Genomic DNA, 21,315 nt, shown 5'->3' with positions numbered 1-21,315 from the left:
GTTCTATAAGGCATAACAAATAGTCCGTTAAGGATTAAGGCGTAAAAAAGTAAATATTGTATATAATAAATAATTAAGTTCATGTATTTTTTTCCAGTTACTAAAAACCGGAAGATTAGCTGGAAAAGAACCTCTTGTAGATTGGTCTATCGTCATGGTCTATGGCGTCAGCATCGTAATCTGCGGTTCTTCTTTCTGGTGGCACCCATGAGGCTGATTTCCATGCTGGCACACCTTCCAGCCACATAGTATTCACCTCCTCCAGCGTCAGGCCTTTTGTTTCTGGGACAAAGAAAAAGACATAAAAGTATGCAAAAACCAGACAGCCTAAGAATACATAACCGTAGTAAAAGTTGATTGCCCCGGTAATGAATGGGGTAAAGAAACTAATCAGGAAACCCCACATCCAGTTTGCAGCTGTTGCGATTGCCATTCCTCTTGATTTGACCCTAAGAGGAAACGTCTCTGAGACAATAACGTAACAGCCGCCTGCCCAAGTGGTGGCGAACGAAAAAATGAAGAACATAGTAAACACAATCATACAGTTACCGGCGCCCTGAGAAGTAATGTCTTGGTGACTGCTTCCTTGAGGCCACAACTTTGTCACACCGACGGAGGCAAACACAGCAAAGCAGCATAGCATAGAAGCAGCACCCCACAATAGACACGTACGGCGTCCAAACCTCTCAATGGTGTATACCGCTATGAATGAAGAGAAAAAATTAACCACACCGATAATGATCGAAGTCTGAAAGGAGTCCTTTAGACCGACAGATTTGAAGATGGTGGTGCCGTAGTAAAAGAAGTAGTTATCACCGGTTAATTGCTGCAGCGATTGGATCATCACTCCCATGAGAACACGCTGAAAGACCTTTGTTTTAGTGGAGAGTAGTTCAGACCATGATGCGTTACCTGCCAGCTTTTCAAGTTCGATTCCCGCCTTTATAGTGTCATATTCTGCTAACAAGGCTGGATCGTCGACTGAGACTTTGTTGGATTTCGAAAGTGAACGTTTCGCTTCCTCATCTTTACCAACCTCAATCAGGTAACGTGGTGATTCTGGTACAAACATCATTCCACTAACCATGAATGTAGTCCAGGCAAAGCAAAGACCAAGGCCGACTCTCCATTGAGTGGCGTTGTGATAGTTCTTGGTACCGTAATTGGTACAGTATCCTAGAAAAATACCCATCGTACACATCAGCTGGTACAATTGGACCAGGGTTCCTCTGATTTGTTTGGGAGCAACTTCAGATATCAACATTGGGGAAAGGACAGCAATGCCTCCCACTCCTAGGCCAGAAATAATTCTTCCAATGAAGTATTGGTACCACTTGTTTATGGAAGTTATTTGGATTAGGATGCCTACAACGTAAATGGCAGTAACTGTAATCAATCCAATACGACGACCATATATATCACCGACTTTTGACAAGACAATTCCGCCTATGGCGCAGCCAATGTTGAATATTGAGACGATCAAACCCATTCTTACTTTCGATAAGTAGTAGGTTCCCTTGTCATTTTTTTGACCGAACCTTCTGATGAAATCAGAAAGGTTAACAAAACCAGAAATGGTACCGGTATCCCAACCAAAGATGAAGCCGCCAAATGCAATCATCAAACACAGGATTGCGACGGTGGTATATGCAGAGAGGGGTTTTTGAGGTAAGTCAATAGGTGGTTCAGTGGCATCCAGGTTGAGGGAGTTTTTAGAGTCATTATGCTCAGTTTTTACAGATGGTGCATTTGCTACTGAGTTAGAGTTAGACTCGGTAGTGGATAAATCATTTGCGGATGTATTATTAACACCGGACATGATATTGGGTAAGATACGAAAGCTTTTAGTACTCAATTGTGCAATGATTATTTTTTCCAACTCATACCAAAAAAAGAAGAAGAAAAAGATAGGAACAACAGTGTTCTTTAGTTACACAGCTGTGACATTATATACCTTTATTTAGCGAAAAAGAGGAACTGAGAAAGATGAGCCTAGACCTTAAGAGCTAAGTAGTATAGGGTGTGTCGAACTGCTACTGATACTTTGAACGAAGGTGTCCGAGTGTATGCATTGCTCGTGTGGTCAGCATTTTTATTGTGGAGGAGGCGGATTCATCTACAATTTCCGACGCCTGATTTTCCACGGATATAATTTATTTTTTGACACCTGGAGTTTACATTTCACAAAATTTCTTTCTTTTTAGTTTTGCACTGATTTCCCCTGAAATAAAGAAAAAAGAAAAAGAAGGTTTTGTGAAGTGTCAGGGAAATGCACGAGAAAAGCACTTATAACTCGCACGGAGAAATGATTATGTAATTTTCCCGGAGAAATGATTATGTAATTCCGCGGAGAAATGGTTATGTAATTGTTGCGGGGATCGAGGGTTGTTTACGCTCCGTATTTTGTCTTAGGGCTATGTATACGCAAGGCTGCGGAGGCAATGCAATAATGGGGTCTGCTTGCAGATGGTATAATCTGCTATAACGGGCCAAGTGACAGGCACGCTGTTGCAGAACATACCATCTTATATCATGTAGGTTGTGCAAACATTACCTAAAACTGAAAGCTTCGTTTACATACAGCACTCCTTCCAGATCCTAAATTTACTTTGTTCTTTTCTTATTTTCGATCATTCGTAAGACGTCCACAGACATATATAAGTAAGGAAGACTTCTTCACTCGAGGAATTAGCTGTACTAGAATATATGTTCCATTCACCAATCCAAACACACAAACAAAAGTGAAAGTTTTTTCATAGAGATAAGAAAGCAACGTACAATGACTATTTCTTCTGCACATCCAGAAACAGAACCCAAGTGGTGGAAAGAGGCCACAATTTATCAAATTTATCCCGCAAGTTTCAAAGACTCCAACAACGATGGTTGGGGTGATATGAAGGGTATTGCCTCCAAGTTGGAGTACATCAAAGAGCTTGGTACCGATGCCATTTGGATCTCGCCATTTTACGACTCGCCACAAGATGATATGGGTTACGATATTGCCAACTACGAAAAGGTCTGGCCAACCTACGGTACGAACGAGGACTGCTTTGCCTTGATCGAAAAGACACATAAGCTTGGTATGAAATTTATCACCGACTTAGTCATCAACCATTGCTCCAGCGAACATGAATGGTTCAAAGAGAGCAGATCCTCAAAAACCAATCCAAAACGTGACTGGTTCTTCTGGAGACCTCCTAAGGGTTATGACGCCGAAGGCAAGCCAATTCCTCCAAACAATTGGAGGTCTTACTTCGGTGGTTCTGCATGGACGTTCGATGAAAAGACACAAGAGTTTTACTTGCGTTTGTTTTGCTCCACCCAACCTGATCTAAACTGGGAGAACGAAGACTGCAGAAAGGCAATCTACGAAAGTGCCGTTGGATACTGGTTAGACCATGGTGTAGACGGCTTTAGAATTGATGTGGGAAGCTTGTACTCCAAGGTTGCTGGTCTACCAGACGCTCCTGTGATTGACGAAAACTCAAAGTGGCAACTCAGTGATCCTTTCACAATGAACGGACCACGTATCCATGAGTTTCATCAAGAAATGAACAAGTTCATCAGAAACAGAGTGAAGGATGGCAGAGAAATTATGACAGTTGGTGAAATGCGACATGCTACTGATGAGACCAAGAGGTTGTATACAAGTGCGTCAAGACACGAACTTAGTGAGTTATTCAACTTTTCCCACACTGATGTCGGGACTTCGCCCAAGTTCCGTCAAAATTTGATACCATATGAACTAAAGGATTGGAAGGTTGCCCTTGCTGAACTTTTCAGATACGTTAACGGAACTGATTGTTGGTCAACAATTTATCTGGAAAATCACGACCAACCTCGTTCAATTACCAGATTTGGTGACGATTCTCCCAAAAACCGTGTTATTTCTGGTAAGTTGTTGTCTGTGTTGTTGGTGTCACTGAGCGGTACTCTATATGTGTACCAAGGACAGGAACTGGGTGAAATCAATTTCAAGAACTGGCCTATCGAAAAATACGAGGATGTCGAAGTTAGAAATAACTATGATGCGATCAAGGAAGAGCATGGAGAAAACTCGAAGGAGATGAAGAGGTTTTTGGAAGCAATTGCCCTTATTTCCAGAGACCATGCTAGAACACCTATGCAATGGTCTCGTGAGGAGCCAAATGCTGGTTTTTCTGGTCCTAATGCTAAACCATGGTTTTACTTGAACGAGTCTTTCAGGGAAGGAATTAACGCTGAAGACGAATCCAAGGACCCCAACTCGGTTTTGAACTTCTGGAAGGAGGCCTTGAGATTTAGAAAGGCACACAAGGATATTACTGTGTATGGATATGATTTTGAGTTTATTGATTTGGACAATAAGAAACTGTTCAGCTTCACAAAGAAATACGACAACAAAACATTGTTTGCTGCTTTGAACTTCAGCTCTGATTCGATCGACTTCACGATTCCAAACAATAGCTCATCGTTTAAGTTGGAATTCGGAAACTACCCAAGAAGTGAAGTTGATGCGTCTTCCAGAACATTGAAGCCATGGGAGGGCAGAATTTACATATCTGAATGATTAATGATTGTGACGACAAGATTTTTATACATATACATATACTTATATTTATCTATGTTACATACCGCACTTTAAATAGTAACGACATACATGTGGTAATGCGATATTGGGTATGTGATATTCTAAAGCGTAGCGAATAACAGTTAATGTAAGTGGTAATTAATAATTGTGTACAATAGTATGATATAGTTAGCTGAAAAAAGAAACAGTAAAAAGTTTGAATTGATTGTATTATTTTATTTAACAAAGTTAATATCCAAACCTTTTTTTTCGGCAGTTCTCATACATAAAAATAAAAAAATTTGCATCAAGAACTTTTACTAGAGTGTAGACGAATAGTGACAATTAGTACCATGAATATAATTACTGCCGATTGCAAGGCTTCTTGGGGTCTTCATTATTTAGTTTGAGGTATTGTTTATTTGACCTCCATGCTCCTTACAATTGACGTTGTTCTGTCCACACCATGAAAAATATTTAAAGGGCACGAAATGTTAAACTAGCCACAGTATATTGTGTCAAGAAAGAAAAATAATTCTATAAGTACGGTGATGGAGGTAGAAAATGGGCTTCTGAGTGATTGATATGTAAGAAACCCAACATACAATGCGTGAACAATTTCGTTCGTTTAAAAAGACCTACCTACTTGTCTTCGCTGCGTGCAGCTGCTAAATCGGACTCGTGAGAAGCACTACGCGCTGGCAAAGCGTCTGGAATATTGCTAGCACCAAGTAGGTCTGTCCGCGACGTATGCTCTTGTTGAGATGTGTCAACATCTTCTTGCTCAATTTCAGAATTACTACCTTGACCTCTGAAACTGGATAAATCGTTGGAATCTTCATGGAAGCCATCTGGTTCATCTGAAAGCTGATCATGAAGCAGCGAAGAGTAAGTGGCACCTTTTTTGTTGCCAAACCTTGCCCTAAATTTTGAAGAAAGTTGCGCTGTACCTGCCTTCGCGCGTTGAAACGCAGACTTGGTGATTAAAGAAATGCATAATCCTAGTCTTACAATGATGTTGACAACTCTATCGGTCCTATTGTTTTCTATCAGCCCATCGTCTCCTAATCTGATTTCTTCAAATCTTGAAAATCCCCCATTTCTCCTGATACCTCTATCGTATACAAACCATGCGACAAAGAAAATAACGAGAAGAATTGTAACAAAAACCAGCGCATAAGCGCCGGTGTTTATAGAGTATTTTTCCCTGAATGCCTTTTCTTTTCCCGGACAAGGATGTGGTGCTAAATGTGCATCCAATTTCAGCCCACCTTTACAGGTTGATAAGGGAATTTTCCGATAGCCGGAGGAATCATAGTATTCAATTAAGTCGGGTTCCTTTTTGCAGATATCGGCACCATTCGCCGAACTTAAGCCTTTGACTAATTTACAAGTACCATCACTGGCTTTATAAAAATTATAGTCACATTCGAAATCTTGTCTTGTACATGGACAGTTTTTGACGTTCCTCGAAAATTCAGAAAGTGGAATATTCCCAATAAAACATTTTTCATCGGTTTTACGTAAAAATTCTGTTTTATGGCCAAACAAACAACCAGTTCTGGAACCCAGAGGAGAGTACTTAAAATCTGCCCTTTTTCTACCGGTAATATCAAACTCACATTGCCTCTCGAAGATGTTTCTAAAATCAATTGTATACGTTCTGAATGAACCACTACCCATGTTTTTTGCTTCTCCAAATAGCAAAAACCTCAAAGCAGAATCTCTGGGAACGGTGATTATATCCTTTACGAGGACTTTGTCGCCACAGAATTTATAATCTTTCCATGTTTTACCAAAATCGGTGGAGTAAGAAATAGAATCAGTTTCTGCGTTTTCGGGGACCAAAACCAAGACTCCACCATGATCACCGTACTCCCATTGATGGGGGCCTTTTTTAACCTCAGTCCACGTCTCTCCTCCATCAGTGGTTAGAAAAGTGGAACACTCCTCATATGGTAGAAGCCTATCGCCAACATTTCCGACACCAAACATCATTCCTAACGCGGAGCCAGAGGAATATGTATCCCTGATATCCTTACGTTCAGTGTAACCATGCAAATGTAGAGAACATTTATCTAATGACACAGAATCACAGGGAAACTTTTTCCCTTCCGAATCCTTCTTTGGAGGCTTCAAAAAGTTCCAATCTGAACCGTCATTGAAGGTGATTTTCGTCTTCAATTGTTCGTCTTCCTTGTTCTCGCCAACCTTTTCGCTATTCGAAACGATGTTGGTGATAATAATACCTTCAAGACCTTGAACTTTTTCAAAGTCCACATAACCGAATGTGTTTCTATTAACGGCATGCTCTAAGGTGACAAAAGAAGTACCATTCGAGTTGGATTTCAAAAGGTTTCCGAAATCGTGTCCTGATTCCAAGTTTGTTGCTAAATGTAAAAATATTGATCCTTCCTCAGATCCTAAAATAGTGAATGCGTCTTGCTTACCAATATCTTCATCATATGGGAATTTTGCCTCGGTAAACTCAGCACCATCATTAGTTACATACGCCCTCAATTCATTGTCTTCATGAGGTACGGCAACAATGATATAGCCACCAGTAGACAAGTAGCCGATAATGTTTTCAAAGACAGTTTTTCTATCATCTTGGAAAAAGTCAGTAGAAGAAACTAAACTTCTTGTTTGCGAAAACTTTTCCTTTACTTGGCACATAACCATATCGTCATTTGACGGATATTTGAATAGTGTTCCTGCAAACTCACAATGAATTGCATTATCAAGCATTTCTGTAAAAGTTTCACCCCCATCTTTGGTGAGGTATGCCACTGCATGACATTCTGGACTTAAAATTGATTCACAATTCTTACCACCATAGTAAATAAAAGTATCCTGTGCTTTAGCACTAAAATCTAGTGGCATGCCTAATTGCCTGGCTTCAGGTAATTTAGCTATCATGAAAGAGTATCCTCTATCGTGTGTTAAGAATATGTTACCTTTAGAGCCAAACAAATATGCTGAAGAATTGAAGTATGGGTTAAACACGATTTCGACAATTTTTTCGCCGTCAGTGTCAAACCTTTTTATCGTTTGTCCACCATCGTGGGATATATAGGCGTCTCCTATCGAATTCAGCATGACCAAAGATTCGTCGGCAACTGTATCGAAGTATTGGTAAAATTTAATTTCAAAGTCGAATTTGTTTTCAGTAGTCACTATTTCCTTGTCACTCGAACCCTCCTTTGGAATTTCGTCACACGGAATGTCTACGGATTCAATTTTCATAGGTGTTTTACATTTATCACCTTTGATTAATTGTAGTGGCTTTACTAACACAGATTTACCCTTCGATTTGTCACATATATCGGAAAGGGCAATCAGATTATAATCTGGTATACAGTCACCCTTCGCATCTCTAACGAATTCAAACGAACATTCGTAGTCGGATCCAGTACAACTGTTACAAGGCGTTTCATCTAAACTCAAATCTTTGAATGCTTTTTTTACCAAACACTGGGCGTCCTGTTTCCTCCTTCTGTACTTGTATTTGGCGCCATTAACACATTTTCCATCTGCTAGATTCCAATCTTCAAAATCACCCTCTTCACATGATTTATAATCAAATACCGCTGAAAAATCAATTGAATATGTAATGAATATTGGATCTTCTGTAATGGACGTTCCTGTTAGAATAAATTTTGAACCAGATCCATCTGATATTGTGCTGACTAATCTGTATGGATAAATAGGCATGATTAGATCATATTCACCCCATGTCTTACCTTGATCCAAGGAATAATAAAATTTAGAAGGCACATCGCCATTTTCATTCGAACGATATGGAATATACATGATAATATTTCCCAGATCACCAGTAGTATATAAACCAGTGGAATTATGGACTAACCTCCATGTTAAACCACTATCCCTGGAGATGAAAGTTTTTTCTTCTTTCCAATTGTATGCACTGCCGTCGCCAACAATACCCGATATCATCATGATTCCGGCAGAGGGATTTAAATTTCTTAGATCATAGAAATGAGTCTGAAGCGAACATCTCTCGGGTTTAGTGACATCACAACCAAATAAATCTACATTTTCCCGGTCAACAACTTTCAAGTTTGTCCATGTGAGACCGTTATCAACAGATACTTTAGTTTCCTCTCTTACTTTCTGTCGGCTGTATTTCCTTTTTCTATCAGAATATTCAATGAAGGGATGAAACGAACCAAAAAATGTTCCTTTTAAGAAACCTGGATAAGCTACATTGATATATCCAAACTGATTGTTTGGTATCCAATTTATAGGCAAAAATTTTAGTCCTTCAGAATCTGATATTAACACTTCAGCAGCTCCCGGTTGGTTGCTGTCTTCATCATCTCTTTCTCTAGATACAGGTAAAACGATTCTTCCGATGGAATCTTCATGAATTTGTCCCATATTAACGTGCCGTATCTTAGTAGGTGTACGAGCCACTTGAAAAGTGGATACATCATTGGATATCCAAATGTTTGTTGATGACATTTCATTATACATATCATCTTGTGTCAAAACGATCACATGATGCTTAAGTATCTCGTATCGACTAACAACCTTATCTTTGAACTGGACTAATTCTTTGAATGTTTCACCTCCATCGGCACTTAAAATCAATTCAGACTTGTCAATAGTTGAGCCTGTACTTTCAATGTACTCAGTGTTTCGGAAAAGACAGAGTATCGAAGCATCATTACCGCCCAGATCAGAATCCTCACTAGATTTAATAAAGTCACAGCGTGCCGTGCTAATATGACCATCAATTTTTCCAAAAGAAGGTTTAACTTGGGAAAAGGATACTCCATCATTAGTTGTGTAAATCTCTCTTCCAACATACATTAAGCCTGAGTTTTTTATTGTCAACAAATCACAACGAATAATAAGATGCTTCTTTTTTATAGGGTGAGTAGTTACGTCGCAAAAATAATTCGATGCTTTCTCAGAAATGGGTATAGTCAAAGGCCTCCACGATTTACCTTGATCATCCGTGACGTAAAATTTTGGTGCCGTTTTCACGAAAGCAAAAGCTCTATCATGCCCACGGAAGGGATCAACAACAAATGACTCGATAGGCTCTTCAATCTCATCTATTGTTTTCCAATTTTCTCCAGCATCAAAACTTATCTCGACAGAGTCTTCTTCTGCTCTGATCAAAGTGTTTGAATCATCAAAGTTTACTATATCGAATACATATCTTGACAAAGTTCTGGTAACCTTGGGGGTGAATTCTTCTGCATTGGACAGTGGAATGAGTAGGAATACCCAAATAATATACAGGGCACGAAACAATGCCATTATGGGTGTACCTCTACCTTTAATATCGCTATGAAGCTTTTTTCAGGTCTCGAGACCCTGCGTTGCGACCCAACTGACAAAAAAAAGAAAGCGGACGGGATATATATATATATATATATATATATATAATTGACGCAAAGGGTTGCAACATTGTCTTGAGAGCACTGAGCCACGAATTTTGCATTCCTTGAGATTCGGTGACTTTGGTTCGAAGATGTTCGCTTCTTGGTCAACCATCAAGATAGTATGGTGATCATATGTTCGCTAAAGCCAATAAATATGATTGCAAAATCAGAAAATGGTATTTTGGGTTACTAGGGTCACCAGGAATACAGTGCAACTTATAACTCTGACGGTGATGAATTTGATAATAAATTCAAACGAAGAATTGTTCTTGAGGTGCTATCACCTTGAGCAGTTTTCGGAAGAACGAATTTCAAGGAATGATTTTTTTTTTTTCATTATATTCAGTTGATGCTGCTCAATACGACGTTAAACTGTCGTCATAGTGCGAATGCTGGCTAGATACGTCGGTTTCTTAGACTAAATCATATACGTCTTATTGAAATACGCCTACATAACTTATCCAACCTTGTCTCCTTTTCCAACGTTATGATTCCGGATCTAAGTATAATTTACTCAATAAAATGTGTATGAAGGAAGTGAAGACTCGACAGACCCGCTTACCAGATATTCTTTCTAAACAATAGGGTTTACCAGTACCCCTGAAAATGATAATGGACATGTGCGGCTGATCGCGTTAACTACGTATGCAGTTGAATCAAAGCCATACCACAGAAAATGGTACAAGAACCCACTGGATGGAATAGTGCTGGCTATCAAACTAATATTTTCTTTCCAGCTCTTGGGGGACCTCTACTGCATTATATCGTAGTTTCCGCTTAGTCTGTTTATCGCCTGGGAAAAAGGAGTGTAAGAAGCAGTCAAGTGCGGCGCAATCTTTCGGACAGCGAGCCGCCATTATAGGCGGGAATTCTTGAAGAGTATCGCTGGATATTATTGCAGTGTATTAAATTTCGTCAAGTCTTTGCCAATGGAAATGGGTGCGTAATTTTAGGTGCTTGGTACATATGAGTTCAAAACATATGTAGTAATTGGATAGTAGGTAGTAAGGACACATAATCATGGAAGGGTGACTCACAACGAATCACATAATGGGTTAGGATCGTAAACTTCTACGACTGCAGGCAACTCTCAGCACATGATTTCTTCTTCATTTTTTGGTATGGAAAAGGAACTGTATTTTTTTCTCATGGGTTTGGAAAAACAAAGAGCTCCTCTTTGATGGGGTTGATTGTCAGGCTTATTTGAATGAAACTTTGGTAGCCATTTGTTCTCAAAGGAATCTGTGTTGGCTGGGTTATTAAACGTGGAACTTTGGAAATACATCCAAGAGGCACAATTGAGCTCTAACGATGAGCCGTTACGATAAAGATAGAGACATTTCTTTTGACTTAGAAATTACAAGGAGTATCAACTATTAATATATTTTTCCTAGAAAACGTTTTTAGAATAGAATAGAACAAATTAGCGCCATCTATTGCCCTTACACTTTTTTCCTTCATATCTGACTAGAAAAGGGGGAATACATCTCGGAATCAAATATTTCCCCCTGTGCAAAGTTTTAATACTGCTACTACGAACTGGTTACAATTTTATTTTTATCATACAAGATTCTTTGAATATCAACTTCTCTCAATACCATCCGCCTTCAGCGGCTACAATTACGTAATTGCACCAAGGCATTCGCCGAGAGTTTACATATTTGCAGACCCTAACAGTATACGACTCCCAACACACGTTTAATGTTGTACGAATTCAAGAGATAGAAATATTTCTTGCATGGAAGCCGTTTAGAGCAGACTGAATTTAGGCTTAGACAATAGGCTTCTGTACGAGGGTCCAAATCTAAAATTCGGATATTCTTTTTGACCGAAAATGGAAACTTCGCAGGCGCGCAAAAGGGTTTTTCAAGGCACCTCGGCACCCCTATAATTGGCATTCTCACATTCTGCGCATACGAATACACATGAGTGCCATAAAACAATACTCCACATACGAAGTCTATCAAAGATGTATGATTCGTTCAAAAACAAGAACATCTTCATAGTGATAATGAGATTGTGTGAAAGATGAGATATGGAGAATATGTGAGGTACTAAATGAGCATCTGTTAACGAATCGTTTAAGTAATGATGACAGATGGAGGAACGGGTATAAATAGAGCTGCTCCAACTATATGCCTTTGAGAATATGTCTTTATTCTTTTCTTTCCTGTTAAGCTTATATCAGCACTAACAAACAAAACAAATACAATGGTCAAATTAACTTCAATCGCTGCTGGTGTCGCTGCCATCGCTGCTACTGCTTCCGCAACCACCACTCTAGCTCAATCTGACGAAAGAGTCAACTTGGTTGAATTGGGTGTCTACGTCTCTGATATCAGAGCTCACTTGGCCCAATACTACATGTTCCAAGCCGCACACCCAACTGAAACCTACCCAGTCGAAGTTGCTGAAGCCGTTTTCAACTACGGTGACTTCACCACCATGTTGACTGGTATTTCTCCAGACCAAGTGACCAGAATGATCACCGGTGTCCCATGGTACTCCAGCAGATTAAAGCCAGCCATCTCCAGTGCTCTATCCAAGGACGGTATCTACACTATCGCAAACTAGAGACAAACGCCAATTTTACGAACGGGCTTCCATAGACATTGAAAATTAACGAACAAAATAAAATAAATAAAAAACTACTTTTTTTTGATGATATAAATACCGTAGATTATATAAATGTATATTAATATTATAGACCTATTTGATCAATGACGGTGTTCGTGAAGCATTTTATGAATATGATAAACATAGAAAGAAACTTTTACATTATTGTAGAAAAAGCGTGGACGGTAATAAAGCTAACAGTGTATGTCCAATAAACAACAATGAAATTGGAAGCGTATGACTTCGCAGCACTTTGTCCTTCCATAAAAATGAGTCGCTGCTTCTTTTTTCATTTTTTGGCGCGTCGCGTCGGGCCGTATAGAATATGCGCCACTTCTAAGAACATGATTGCAGATCAGGGCAGTGCGAGCTACAAGTCATGGTATCAGACTCTCATTTAGAGACCCTCATTTTTTGACACGTAAAATATCAAAATTTTTGGGTTGGCACAGTTTTTTGTGTAACTGTAACTAGAAATAAAGCTGAGGGGTTAGTGTTCTATCAACAATAAGATAGAGGGTGGTAAGATGAAGTGAGACAATATCGTAACGTCCGTTTAAGTATACGCCGCTGATAAGTTATATTACCGTAAAATTATTTGACATTTCGTTATAGATCCTATTAAATAACGTACCTATCACAGTATCGTCTTGTTCAGATATAGTCTCTTCGTATGAGTAGTGTCACATACAAGATTAAAGATGCATCAGTTATGCTTTTAGGATGTTGCGGTTAGCATATGGGAATGGAAATAGGATACAATTGTATCATAGCCCCCGCATGAGTGCGAGCCACTACCGTATTATAGCTCAGTGAATAAAGAGTGTTACGACAGTGAGGTGGCATATTATTGTAATGTCAGGTGTGTGTAAGTACGAAATATTCTGAAATGGCATCCGTTCAAGCAAATTGCAATATTAAGGATCTTTTAAGTTAGTGATACCATGATAGTGCTCATACTTCAAGCCAATGTGTTTATGTATTATTGTTGAAGAATAGAATATTTTTATGTTTAGGTGATTTTGGTGGTGATTTTTATGTAATATTGGCATAAGTGTATATAAATTAAGTGGTTAGTATATGGTGAAAAAGTGGTATAACGTATGTATTAAGGGCAGTTATACAATATTTGGGGCCGCCGAATGAGATATAGATATTAAAATGTGGATAATCGTGGGCTTTATGGGTAAATGGCACAGGGTATAGACCGCTGAGGCAAGTGCCGTGCATAATGATGTGAGTGCATTTATACTGATTTAGTGAGAATGGGCCGTGGAGTGGAGTGGAATATGAGAGTAGGGTAAGTTGAGATGGTATATACTGTAGCATCCGTGTGCGTATGGCATATCAGTATACAAGTGAGGGTGAGTGTGGCATGTGGTGGTGGGATTAGAGTGGTAGGGTAAGTATGTGTGTATTATTTACGATCATTTGTTAACATTTCAATATGTTGGGTAGAACAACAGTATAGTGAGTAACAGATGGGGCATGGTAGGGTAATGGCAGGGTCAAAATATGGCCTTATTATTAATTACATATGTAATTAATATTTTATGTGCTGTATGCTGGAAATCTTTATTTATTAAATATCAATGAAAAATTTATAATAAAACTCTATATTATTTTATTATTCAAAATATTTTAAATACAAAACAATTAAATAATTTCGTATTAAAATTTAATTGAACAAAGCAATATAATAAAATAAATATTGTAAGTGATTTATTTAATCCCAAGATACTATTAGAAATAAAAAGAAATTATTATAATTTATAAAAAAAATTTTTTAATTTATTATGTAAAGGGACATATAGCATCTAGGAAGTAACCTTGTACGAAAATAGGCAATATTTCCTGTTTGACGCAGATTTTAGCCCAAAGATCTAGCGTTAAGGAATTTTTTTATAGTGGGACATTGCAAATCAAGGAAGTAACTTGATACGTCGTTGGTGAATGGGTCTGTTTTCTTATTCGGCGGGGTAATACATTTTGAGGGAAGGTTGTCTGTCTGACGCGCCATATGTAGGTACGCCAAAAAGGGCTCCTTTACTTCGAAGCGCGAGGTCGTATACCTAATAAGGAAATGTAATTTATAACTTTTTATTATATTGGTCTTTTCGATAGCGGAAGAAGTTGTAGGCTAAGCGCAGGCTAAGCGTAGGTCCATGTTTAAAGTATCCAAGAGAATATCCACGAAGCGGCTGAGCAACGAACAGAATCCTGGTTCTCCTCGACTAAGCAGATAGTTAAGATACTGTGCACCATGGAAATTGAAAACGAACGTACGTACCGACTACTTTATTTTTGCAGGCCGGAAATCAAGCGATGAATGAGACATCCTTCTGTTTTCTATGTTGTGCTTGAAGGGGACAGACAGTCGCTTATCTTAGTGAGATTTCTTATTAACTGAATTTTCTTTGCTGCTGCTAGAGATTTGCACCTGCATAGCGCAGATTCTGCATCTTCTCAATAGCTTAATTATTACATTCTTAGATGATGATAAGACGGAAACTGGACAATCTTTTGTTTATATTGATGGATTTCTTGTCAAAAAGCATAACAATCAACATACTATTGTTAATTTCGAAACTTACAAAAATAAAATGAAAGTTTCCGATAGGCGTAAGTTTGAAAAAGCAAACTTTGACGAGTTTGAGTCGGCTCTAAATAACAAAAACGACTTGGTACATTGTCCCTCAATAACTTTATTTGAATCGATCCCCACGGAAGTGCGGTCATTCTACGAAGACGAAAAGTCTGGCCTAATCAAAGTGGTAAAATTCAGAACTGGTGCAATGGATAGGAAAAGGTCTTTTGAAAAAGTTGTCATTTCCGTCATGGTCGGGAAAAATGTAAAAAAGTTCCTGACGTTTGTTGAAGACGAACCAGATTTCCAGGGCGGACCAATCCCTTCAAAGTATCTTATTCCCAAGAAAATCAACTTGATGGTCTACACGTTGTTTCAAGTGCATACTTTGAAATTCAATAGAAAGGATTACGATACCCTTTCTCTTTTTTACCTCAACAGAGGATACTATAATGAGTTGAGTTTCCGTGTCCTGGAACGTTGTCACGAAATAGCGAGTGCTAGGCCGAACGACAGCTCTACGATGCGTACTTTCACTGACTTTGTTTCCGGCGCACCTATTGTAAGGAGTCTTCAGAAAAGCACCATAAGGAAATATGGGTACAATTTGGCACCCTACATGTTTTTGTTACTACACGTAGATGAGCTATCGATTTTTTCTGCATACCAAGCAAGTTTACCTGGCGAAAAGAAAGTCGACACAGAGCGGCTGAAGCGTGATCTATGCCCACGTAAACCCATTGAGATAAAGTACTTTTCACAGATATGTAACGATATGATGAACAAAAAGGACCGATTGGGTGATATTTTGCATATTATCTTGCGAGCATGTGCACTCAATTTCGGGGCGGGTCCCCGTGGTGGCGCTGGTGACGAAGAGGATCGATCTATTACGAATGAAGAACCCATTATTCCCTCTGTGGACGAGCATGGCCTGAAAGTATGTAAGTTGCGCAGTCCTAACACTCCACGAAGACTCAGAAAAACACTAGATGCCGTGAAAGCTTTATTGGTGTCGTCTTGTGCTTGTACCGCAAGGGATTTAGATATATTTGATGACAACAACGGCGTTGCAATGTGGAAATGGATCAAAATTCTGTACCACGAAGTAGCGCAGGAAACCACGCTGAAGGACTCTTATAGAATAACTTTGGTACCTTCTTCTGATGGTATATCAGTATGTGGAAAACTTTTTTAATCGCGAGTATGTCCGCGGCTTTTACTTTGCATGCAAGGCTCAGTTTGATAACCTTTGGGGAGAGTTGAACAACTGCTTTTATATGCCTACAGTGGTTGATATTGCCAACCTCATTTTGCGTAATCGAGAAGTTTTGTTCAGAGAACCGAAGCGAGGAATTGACGAGTATCTGGAAAACGATTCTTTTCTTCAAATGATACCTGTTAAATATCGTGAAATTGTGCTGCCCAAGTTGAGAAGAGATACTAACAAAATGACCGCGGCTCTTAAAAATAAAGTCGCTGTTGCAATTGACGAGCTTACGGTGCCACTTATGTGGATGATCCATTTTGCCGTAGGATACCCTTACCGTTATCCAGAGCTTCAGCTACTCGCTTTTGCCGGTCCTCAGCGCAACGTATACGTCGATGATACAACAAGACGCATCCAACTGTACACTGATTACAACAAGAACGGTTCATCGGAGCCTCGACTAAAGACGCTTGACGGACTCACCTCAGATTACGTGTTTTATTTTGTCACTGTGCTAAGGCAAATGCAAATATGTGCGCTTGGTAACAGTTATGACGCTTTTAATCATGATCCTTGGATGGATGTGGTGGGATTTGAGGATCCAAATCAAGTAACAAATCGAGACATTTCGAGGATAGTTTTGTATTCCTACATGTTTCTGAATACCGCGAAGGGCTGTCTGGTTGAATACGCAACTTTTCGGCAGTACATGAGGGAACTTCCGAAGAATGCACCTCAGAAGCTGAATTTTCGGGAGATGCGTCAGGGGTTGATTGCCCTAGGACGGCACTGCGTAGGTAGCAGATTTGAAACAGATTTGTACGAGTCGGCGACGAGTGAACTCATGGCCAATCATTCCGTTCAAACAGGGCGAAATATTTACGGTGTGGATTCCTTTTCGTTAACTAGTGTCAGTGGGACGACCGCCACTTTATTGCAGGAACGAGCTTCCGAGCGCTGGATTCAGTGGTTAGGCCTTGAAAGCGACTACCATTGTTCATTCTCCAGTACTCGGAATGCGGAAGACGTAGTGGCAGGTGAGGCGGCGAGTTCAAATCATCATCAAAAAATTTCAAGAGTAACGCGAAAAAGGCCCCGAGAGCCCAAGAGTACAAACGATATCCTCGTCGCAGGCCAGAAACTCTTTGGCAGCTCCTTTGAATTCAGGGACTTGCATCAGTTGCGCTTATGTTATGAAATATACATGGCAGACACACCCTCTGTGGCAGTACAGGCCCCACCGGGCTATGGTAAGACGGAGTTATTTCATCTCCCCTTGATAGCACTGGCATCTAAGGGCGACGTGGAATATGTGTCGTTTCTGTTTGTACCGTACACAGTGTTGCTTGCTAATTGCATGATCAGGTTGGGCCGACGCGGTTGCTTGAATGTGGCCCCTGTAAGAAACTTTATTGAAGAAGGTTACGATGGCGTTACTGATTTATACGTGGGGATCTACGATGATCTTGCTAGCACTAATTTCACAGACAGGATAGCTGCGTGGGAGAATATTGTTGAGTGCACCTTTAGGACCAACAACGTAAAATTGGGTTACCTCATTGTAGATGAGTTTCACAACTTTGAAACGGAGGTCTACCGGCAGTCGCAATTTGGGGGCATAACTAACCTTGATTTTGACGCTTTTGAGAAAGCAATCTTTTTGAGCGGCACAGCCCCTGAGGCTGTAGCTGATGCTGCGTTGCAGCGTATTGGGCTTACGGGACTGGCCAAGAAATCGATGGACATCAACGAGCTCAAACGGTCGGAAGATCTCAGCAGAGGTCTATCCAGCTATCCAACACGGATGTTTAATCTAATCAAGGAGAAATCCGAGGTGCCTTTAGGGCATGTTCATAAAATTCGGAAGAAAGTGGAATCACAGCCCGAAGAAGCACTGAAGCTTCTTTTAGCCCTCTTTGAAAGTGAACCAGAGTCGAAGGCCATTGTAGTTGCAAGCACAACCAACGAAGTGGAAGAATTGGCCTGCTCTTGGAGAAAGTATTTTAGGGTGGTATGGATACACGGGAAGCTGGGTGCTGCAGAAAAGGTGTCTCGCACAAAGGAGTTTGTCACTGACGGTAGCATGCAAGTTCTCATCGGAACGAAATTAGTGACTGAAGGAATTGACATTAAGCAATTGATGATGGTGATCATGCTTGATAATAGACTTAATATTATTGAGCTCATTCAAGGTGTAGGGAGACTAAGAGATGGGGGCCTCTGTTATCTATTATCTAGAAAAAACAGTTGGGCGGCAAGGAATCGTAAGGGTGAATTACCACCAATTAAGGAAGGCTGTATAACCGAACAGGTACGCGAGTTCTATGGACTTGAATCAAAGAAAGGAAAAAAGGGCCAGCATGTTGGATGCTGTGGCTCCAGGACAGACCTGTCTGCTGACACAGTGGAACTGATAGAAAGAATGGACAGATTGGCTGAAAAACAGGCGACAGCTTCCATGTCGATCGTTGCGTTACCGTCTAGCTTCCAGGAGAGCAATAGCAGTGACAGGTACAGAAAGTATTGCAGCAGTGATGAGGACAGCAACACGTGCATTCATGGTAGTGCTAATGCCAGTACTAACGCCAGTACTAATGCGATTACCACTGCTAGTACCAACGTCAGGACTAATGCGACTACCAATGCTAGTACTAATGCGACTACCAATGCCAGTACCAATGCCAGTACTAATGCGACCACCAATGCCAGTACCAATGCGACTACCAACTCCAGCACTAATGCTACTACCACTGCCAGCACCAACGTCAGGACTAGTGCTACTACCACTGCCAGCATCAACGTCAGGACTAGTGCTACTACCACTGAAAGTACCAACTCCAGCACTAATGCGACTACCACTGAAAGTACCAACTCCAGCACTAATGCTACTACCACCGAAAGTACCAACTCCAACACTAGTGCTACTACCACTGCCAGCATCAACGTCAGGACTAGTGCTACTACCACTGAAAGTACCAACTCCAGCACTAGTGCGACTACCACTGCCAGCATCAACGTCAGGACTAGTGCTACTACCACTAAAAGTATCAACTCTAGCACTAATGCTACTACCACTGAAAGTACCAACTCCAACACTAATGCTACTACCACTGAAAGTACCAACTCCAGCACTAATGCTACTACCACTGAAAGTACCAACTCCAGCACTAATGCTACTACCACTGAAAGTACCAACTCCAACACTAGTGCTGCTACCACCGAAAGTACCAACTCCAACACTAGTGCTACTACCACTGAAAGTACCAACGCTAGTGCCAAGGAGGACGCCAATAAAGATGGCAATGCTGAGGATAATAGATTCCATCCAGTCACCGACATTAACAAAGAGTCGTATAAGCGGAAAGGGAGTCAAATGGTTTTGCTAGAGAGAAAGAAACTGAAAGCACAATTTCCCAATACTTCCGAGAATATGAATGTCTTACAGTTTCTTGGATTTCGGTCTGACGAAATTAAACATCTTTTCCTCTATGGTATTGACATATACTTCTGCCCAGAGGGAGTGTTCACACAATACGGATTATGCAAGGGCTGTCAAAAGATGTTCGAGCTCTGTGTCTGTTGGGCTGGCCAGAAAGTATCGTATCGGAGGATAGCTTGGGAAGCACTAGCTGTGGAGAGAATGCTGCGAAATGACGAGGAATACAAAGAATACTTGGAAGACATCGAGCCATATCATGGGGACCCTGTAGGATATTTGAAATATTTTAGCGTAAAAAGGAGAGAGATCTACTCTCAGATACAGAGAAATTATGCTTGGTACCTGGCCATTACTAGAAGAAGAGAAACAATTAGTGTATTGGATTCGACAAGAGGCAAGCAAGGGAGCCAAGTTTTCCGCATGTCTGGAAGGCAGATCAAAGAGTTGTATTTTAAAGTATGGAGCAACTTGCGTGAATCGAAGACAGAGGTGCTGCAGTACTTTTTGAACTGGGACGAAAAAAAGTGCCAGGAAGAATGGGAGGCAAAAGACGATACGGTTGTTGTGGAAGCGCTCGAGAAAGGTGGAGTTTTTCAGCGTTTGCGTTCCATGACGAGCGCTGGACTGCAGGGTCCGCAGTACGTCAAGCTGCAGTTTAGCAGGCATCATCGACAGTTGAGGAGCAGATATGAATTAAGTCTAGGAATGCACTTGCGAGATCAGATTGCGCTGGGAGTTACCCCATCTAAAGTGCCGCATTGGACGGCATTCCTCTCGATGCTGATAGGGCTGTTCTACAATAAAACATTTCGGCAGAAACTGGAGTATCTTTTGGAGCAGATTTCGGAGGTGTGGTTGTTACCACATTGGCTTGATTTGGCAAACGTTGAAGTTCTCGCTGCAGATGACACGAGGGTACCACTGTACATGCTGATGGTAGCGGTTCACAAAGAGCTGGATAGCGATGATGTTCCAGACGGTAGATTTGATATATTATTATGTAGGGATTCGAGCAGAGAAGTTGGAGAGTGAAGGAAATTGTTGTTACGAAAGTCACTGATTATGTATTGTGTAGTATAGTATATTGTAAGAAAATTTTTTTCTAGGGAATATGCGTTTTGATGTAGTATTTTACTGTTTTGATTTAGTGTTTGTTGCACGGCAGTAGCGAGAGACAAGTGCGAAGGAGTAGGATGAAAAGACAGTCTATAAAAAGTAAACATAAAATAAAGGTAGTAAGTATAGCTTTTAGCTGAAACTCCGGGTAAGAGTCAATAGGGCTTGGAGGAGACGTAAATGAGGGCTATTTAGGGCTATTTAGGGCTATGTAAAAGTGTTGTAGGGCTAAAGAACAGGATTTCATTTTCATTTTTTTTAATTTCGGTCAGAAAGCCGGGTAAGGTGTGACAGCGCGAGTAAAGGTAGATGAGAGAGAGTTGGTGTGGGTGTGGTGTGTGGGTGTGGTGTGTGTGGGTGTGGGTGTGGTGTGTGTGTGGG

The 21,315-nt window shown here is 40.4% G+C and overlaps 5 protein-coding genes across 5 annotated transcripts, besides 4 other annotated features; 3 read left to right on the top strand and 2 right to left on the bottom strand.

Annotated features, from left to right (window-relative positions):
- Window positions 1–115: 115 nt before the first annotated feature.
- HXT9 (hexose transporter HXT9) lies at window positions 116–1,819 on the bottom strand (the record flags this gene model as incomplete). The annotated part of the gene is made up of 1 exon (NM_001181652.1): window positions 116–1,819. The coding sequence occupies one exon, from the start codon at window positions 1,817–1,819 to the stop codon at window positions 116–118; it is 1,704 nt and encodes a 567-aa protein (NP_012316.1).
- Window positions 1,820–2,779: 960 nt separating this feature from the next.
- Window positions 2,780–4,549, top strand: IMA4 (oligo-1,6-glucosidase IMA4; the record flags this gene model as incomplete). The annotated part of the gene is made up of 1 exon (NM_001181654.1): window positions 2,780–4,549. One exon carries the CDS (start codon window positions 2,780–2,782, stop codon window positions 4,547–4,549), a length of 1,770 nt encoding a protein of 589 aa, NP_012314.1.
- Window positions 4,550–4,553: 4 nt separating this feature from the next.
- Window positions 4,554–5,192: an origin of replication (ARS1003; Autonomously Replicating Sequence).
- Window positions 5,192–9,841, bottom strand: VTH2 (signal sequence-binding protein; the record flags this gene model as incomplete). The annotated part of the gene is made up of 1 exon (NM_001181655.1): window positions 5,192–9,841. The coding sequence occupies one exon, from the start codon at window positions 9,839–9,841 to the stop codon at window positions 5,192–5,194; it is 4,650 nt and encodes a 1,549-aa protein (NP_012313.1).
- A 2,336-nt stretch (window positions 9,842–12,177) lies between these two features.
- PAU1 (seripauperin PAU1) lies at window positions 12,178–12,540 on the top strand (the record flags this gene model as incomplete). Its single annotated transcript, NM_001181656.1, has 1 exon — window positions 12,178–12,540. One exon carries the CDS (start codon window positions 12,178–12,180, stop codon window positions 12,538–12,540), a length of 363 nt encoding a protein of 120 aa, NP_012312.1.
- Window positions 12,541–13,372: 832 nt separating this feature from the next.
- Window positions 13,373–13,871: an origin of replication (ARS1002; Autonomously Replicating Sequence).
- Window positions 13,549–21,315: a telomere (TEL10L; Telomeric region on the left arm of Chromosome X; composed of an X element core sequence, X element combinatorial repeats, a long Y' element, and a short terminal stretch of telomeric repeats).
- Window positions 15,186–20,850, top strand: YJL225C (Y' element ATP-dependent helicase; the record flags this gene model as incomplete). Its single annotated transcript, NM_001181657.1, has 2 exons — window positions 15,186–16,346; window positions 16,735–20,850. The coding sequence occupies 2 exons, from the start codon at window positions 15,186–15,188 to the stop codon at window positions 20,848–20,850; spliced, it is 5,277 nt and encodes a 1,758-aa protein (NP_012311.1).
- Window positions 20,739–21,251: an origin of replication (ARS1001; Autonomously Replicating Sequence).

Source organism: Saccharomyces cerevisiae, chromosome X (genome assembly GCF_000146045.2).
Source record: "Saccharomyces cerevisiae S288C chromosome X, complete sequence".
In the NCBI taxonomy this organism is placed as follows: domain Eukaryota; kingdom Fungi; phylum Ascomycota; class Saccharomycetes; order Saccharomycetales; family Saccharomycetaceae; genus Saccharomyces; species Saccharomyces cerevisiae.
The sequence above is the reverse complement of the archived record's forward strand: the minus strand, read 5'-3'. Positions and strand labels throughout refer to the sequence as shown.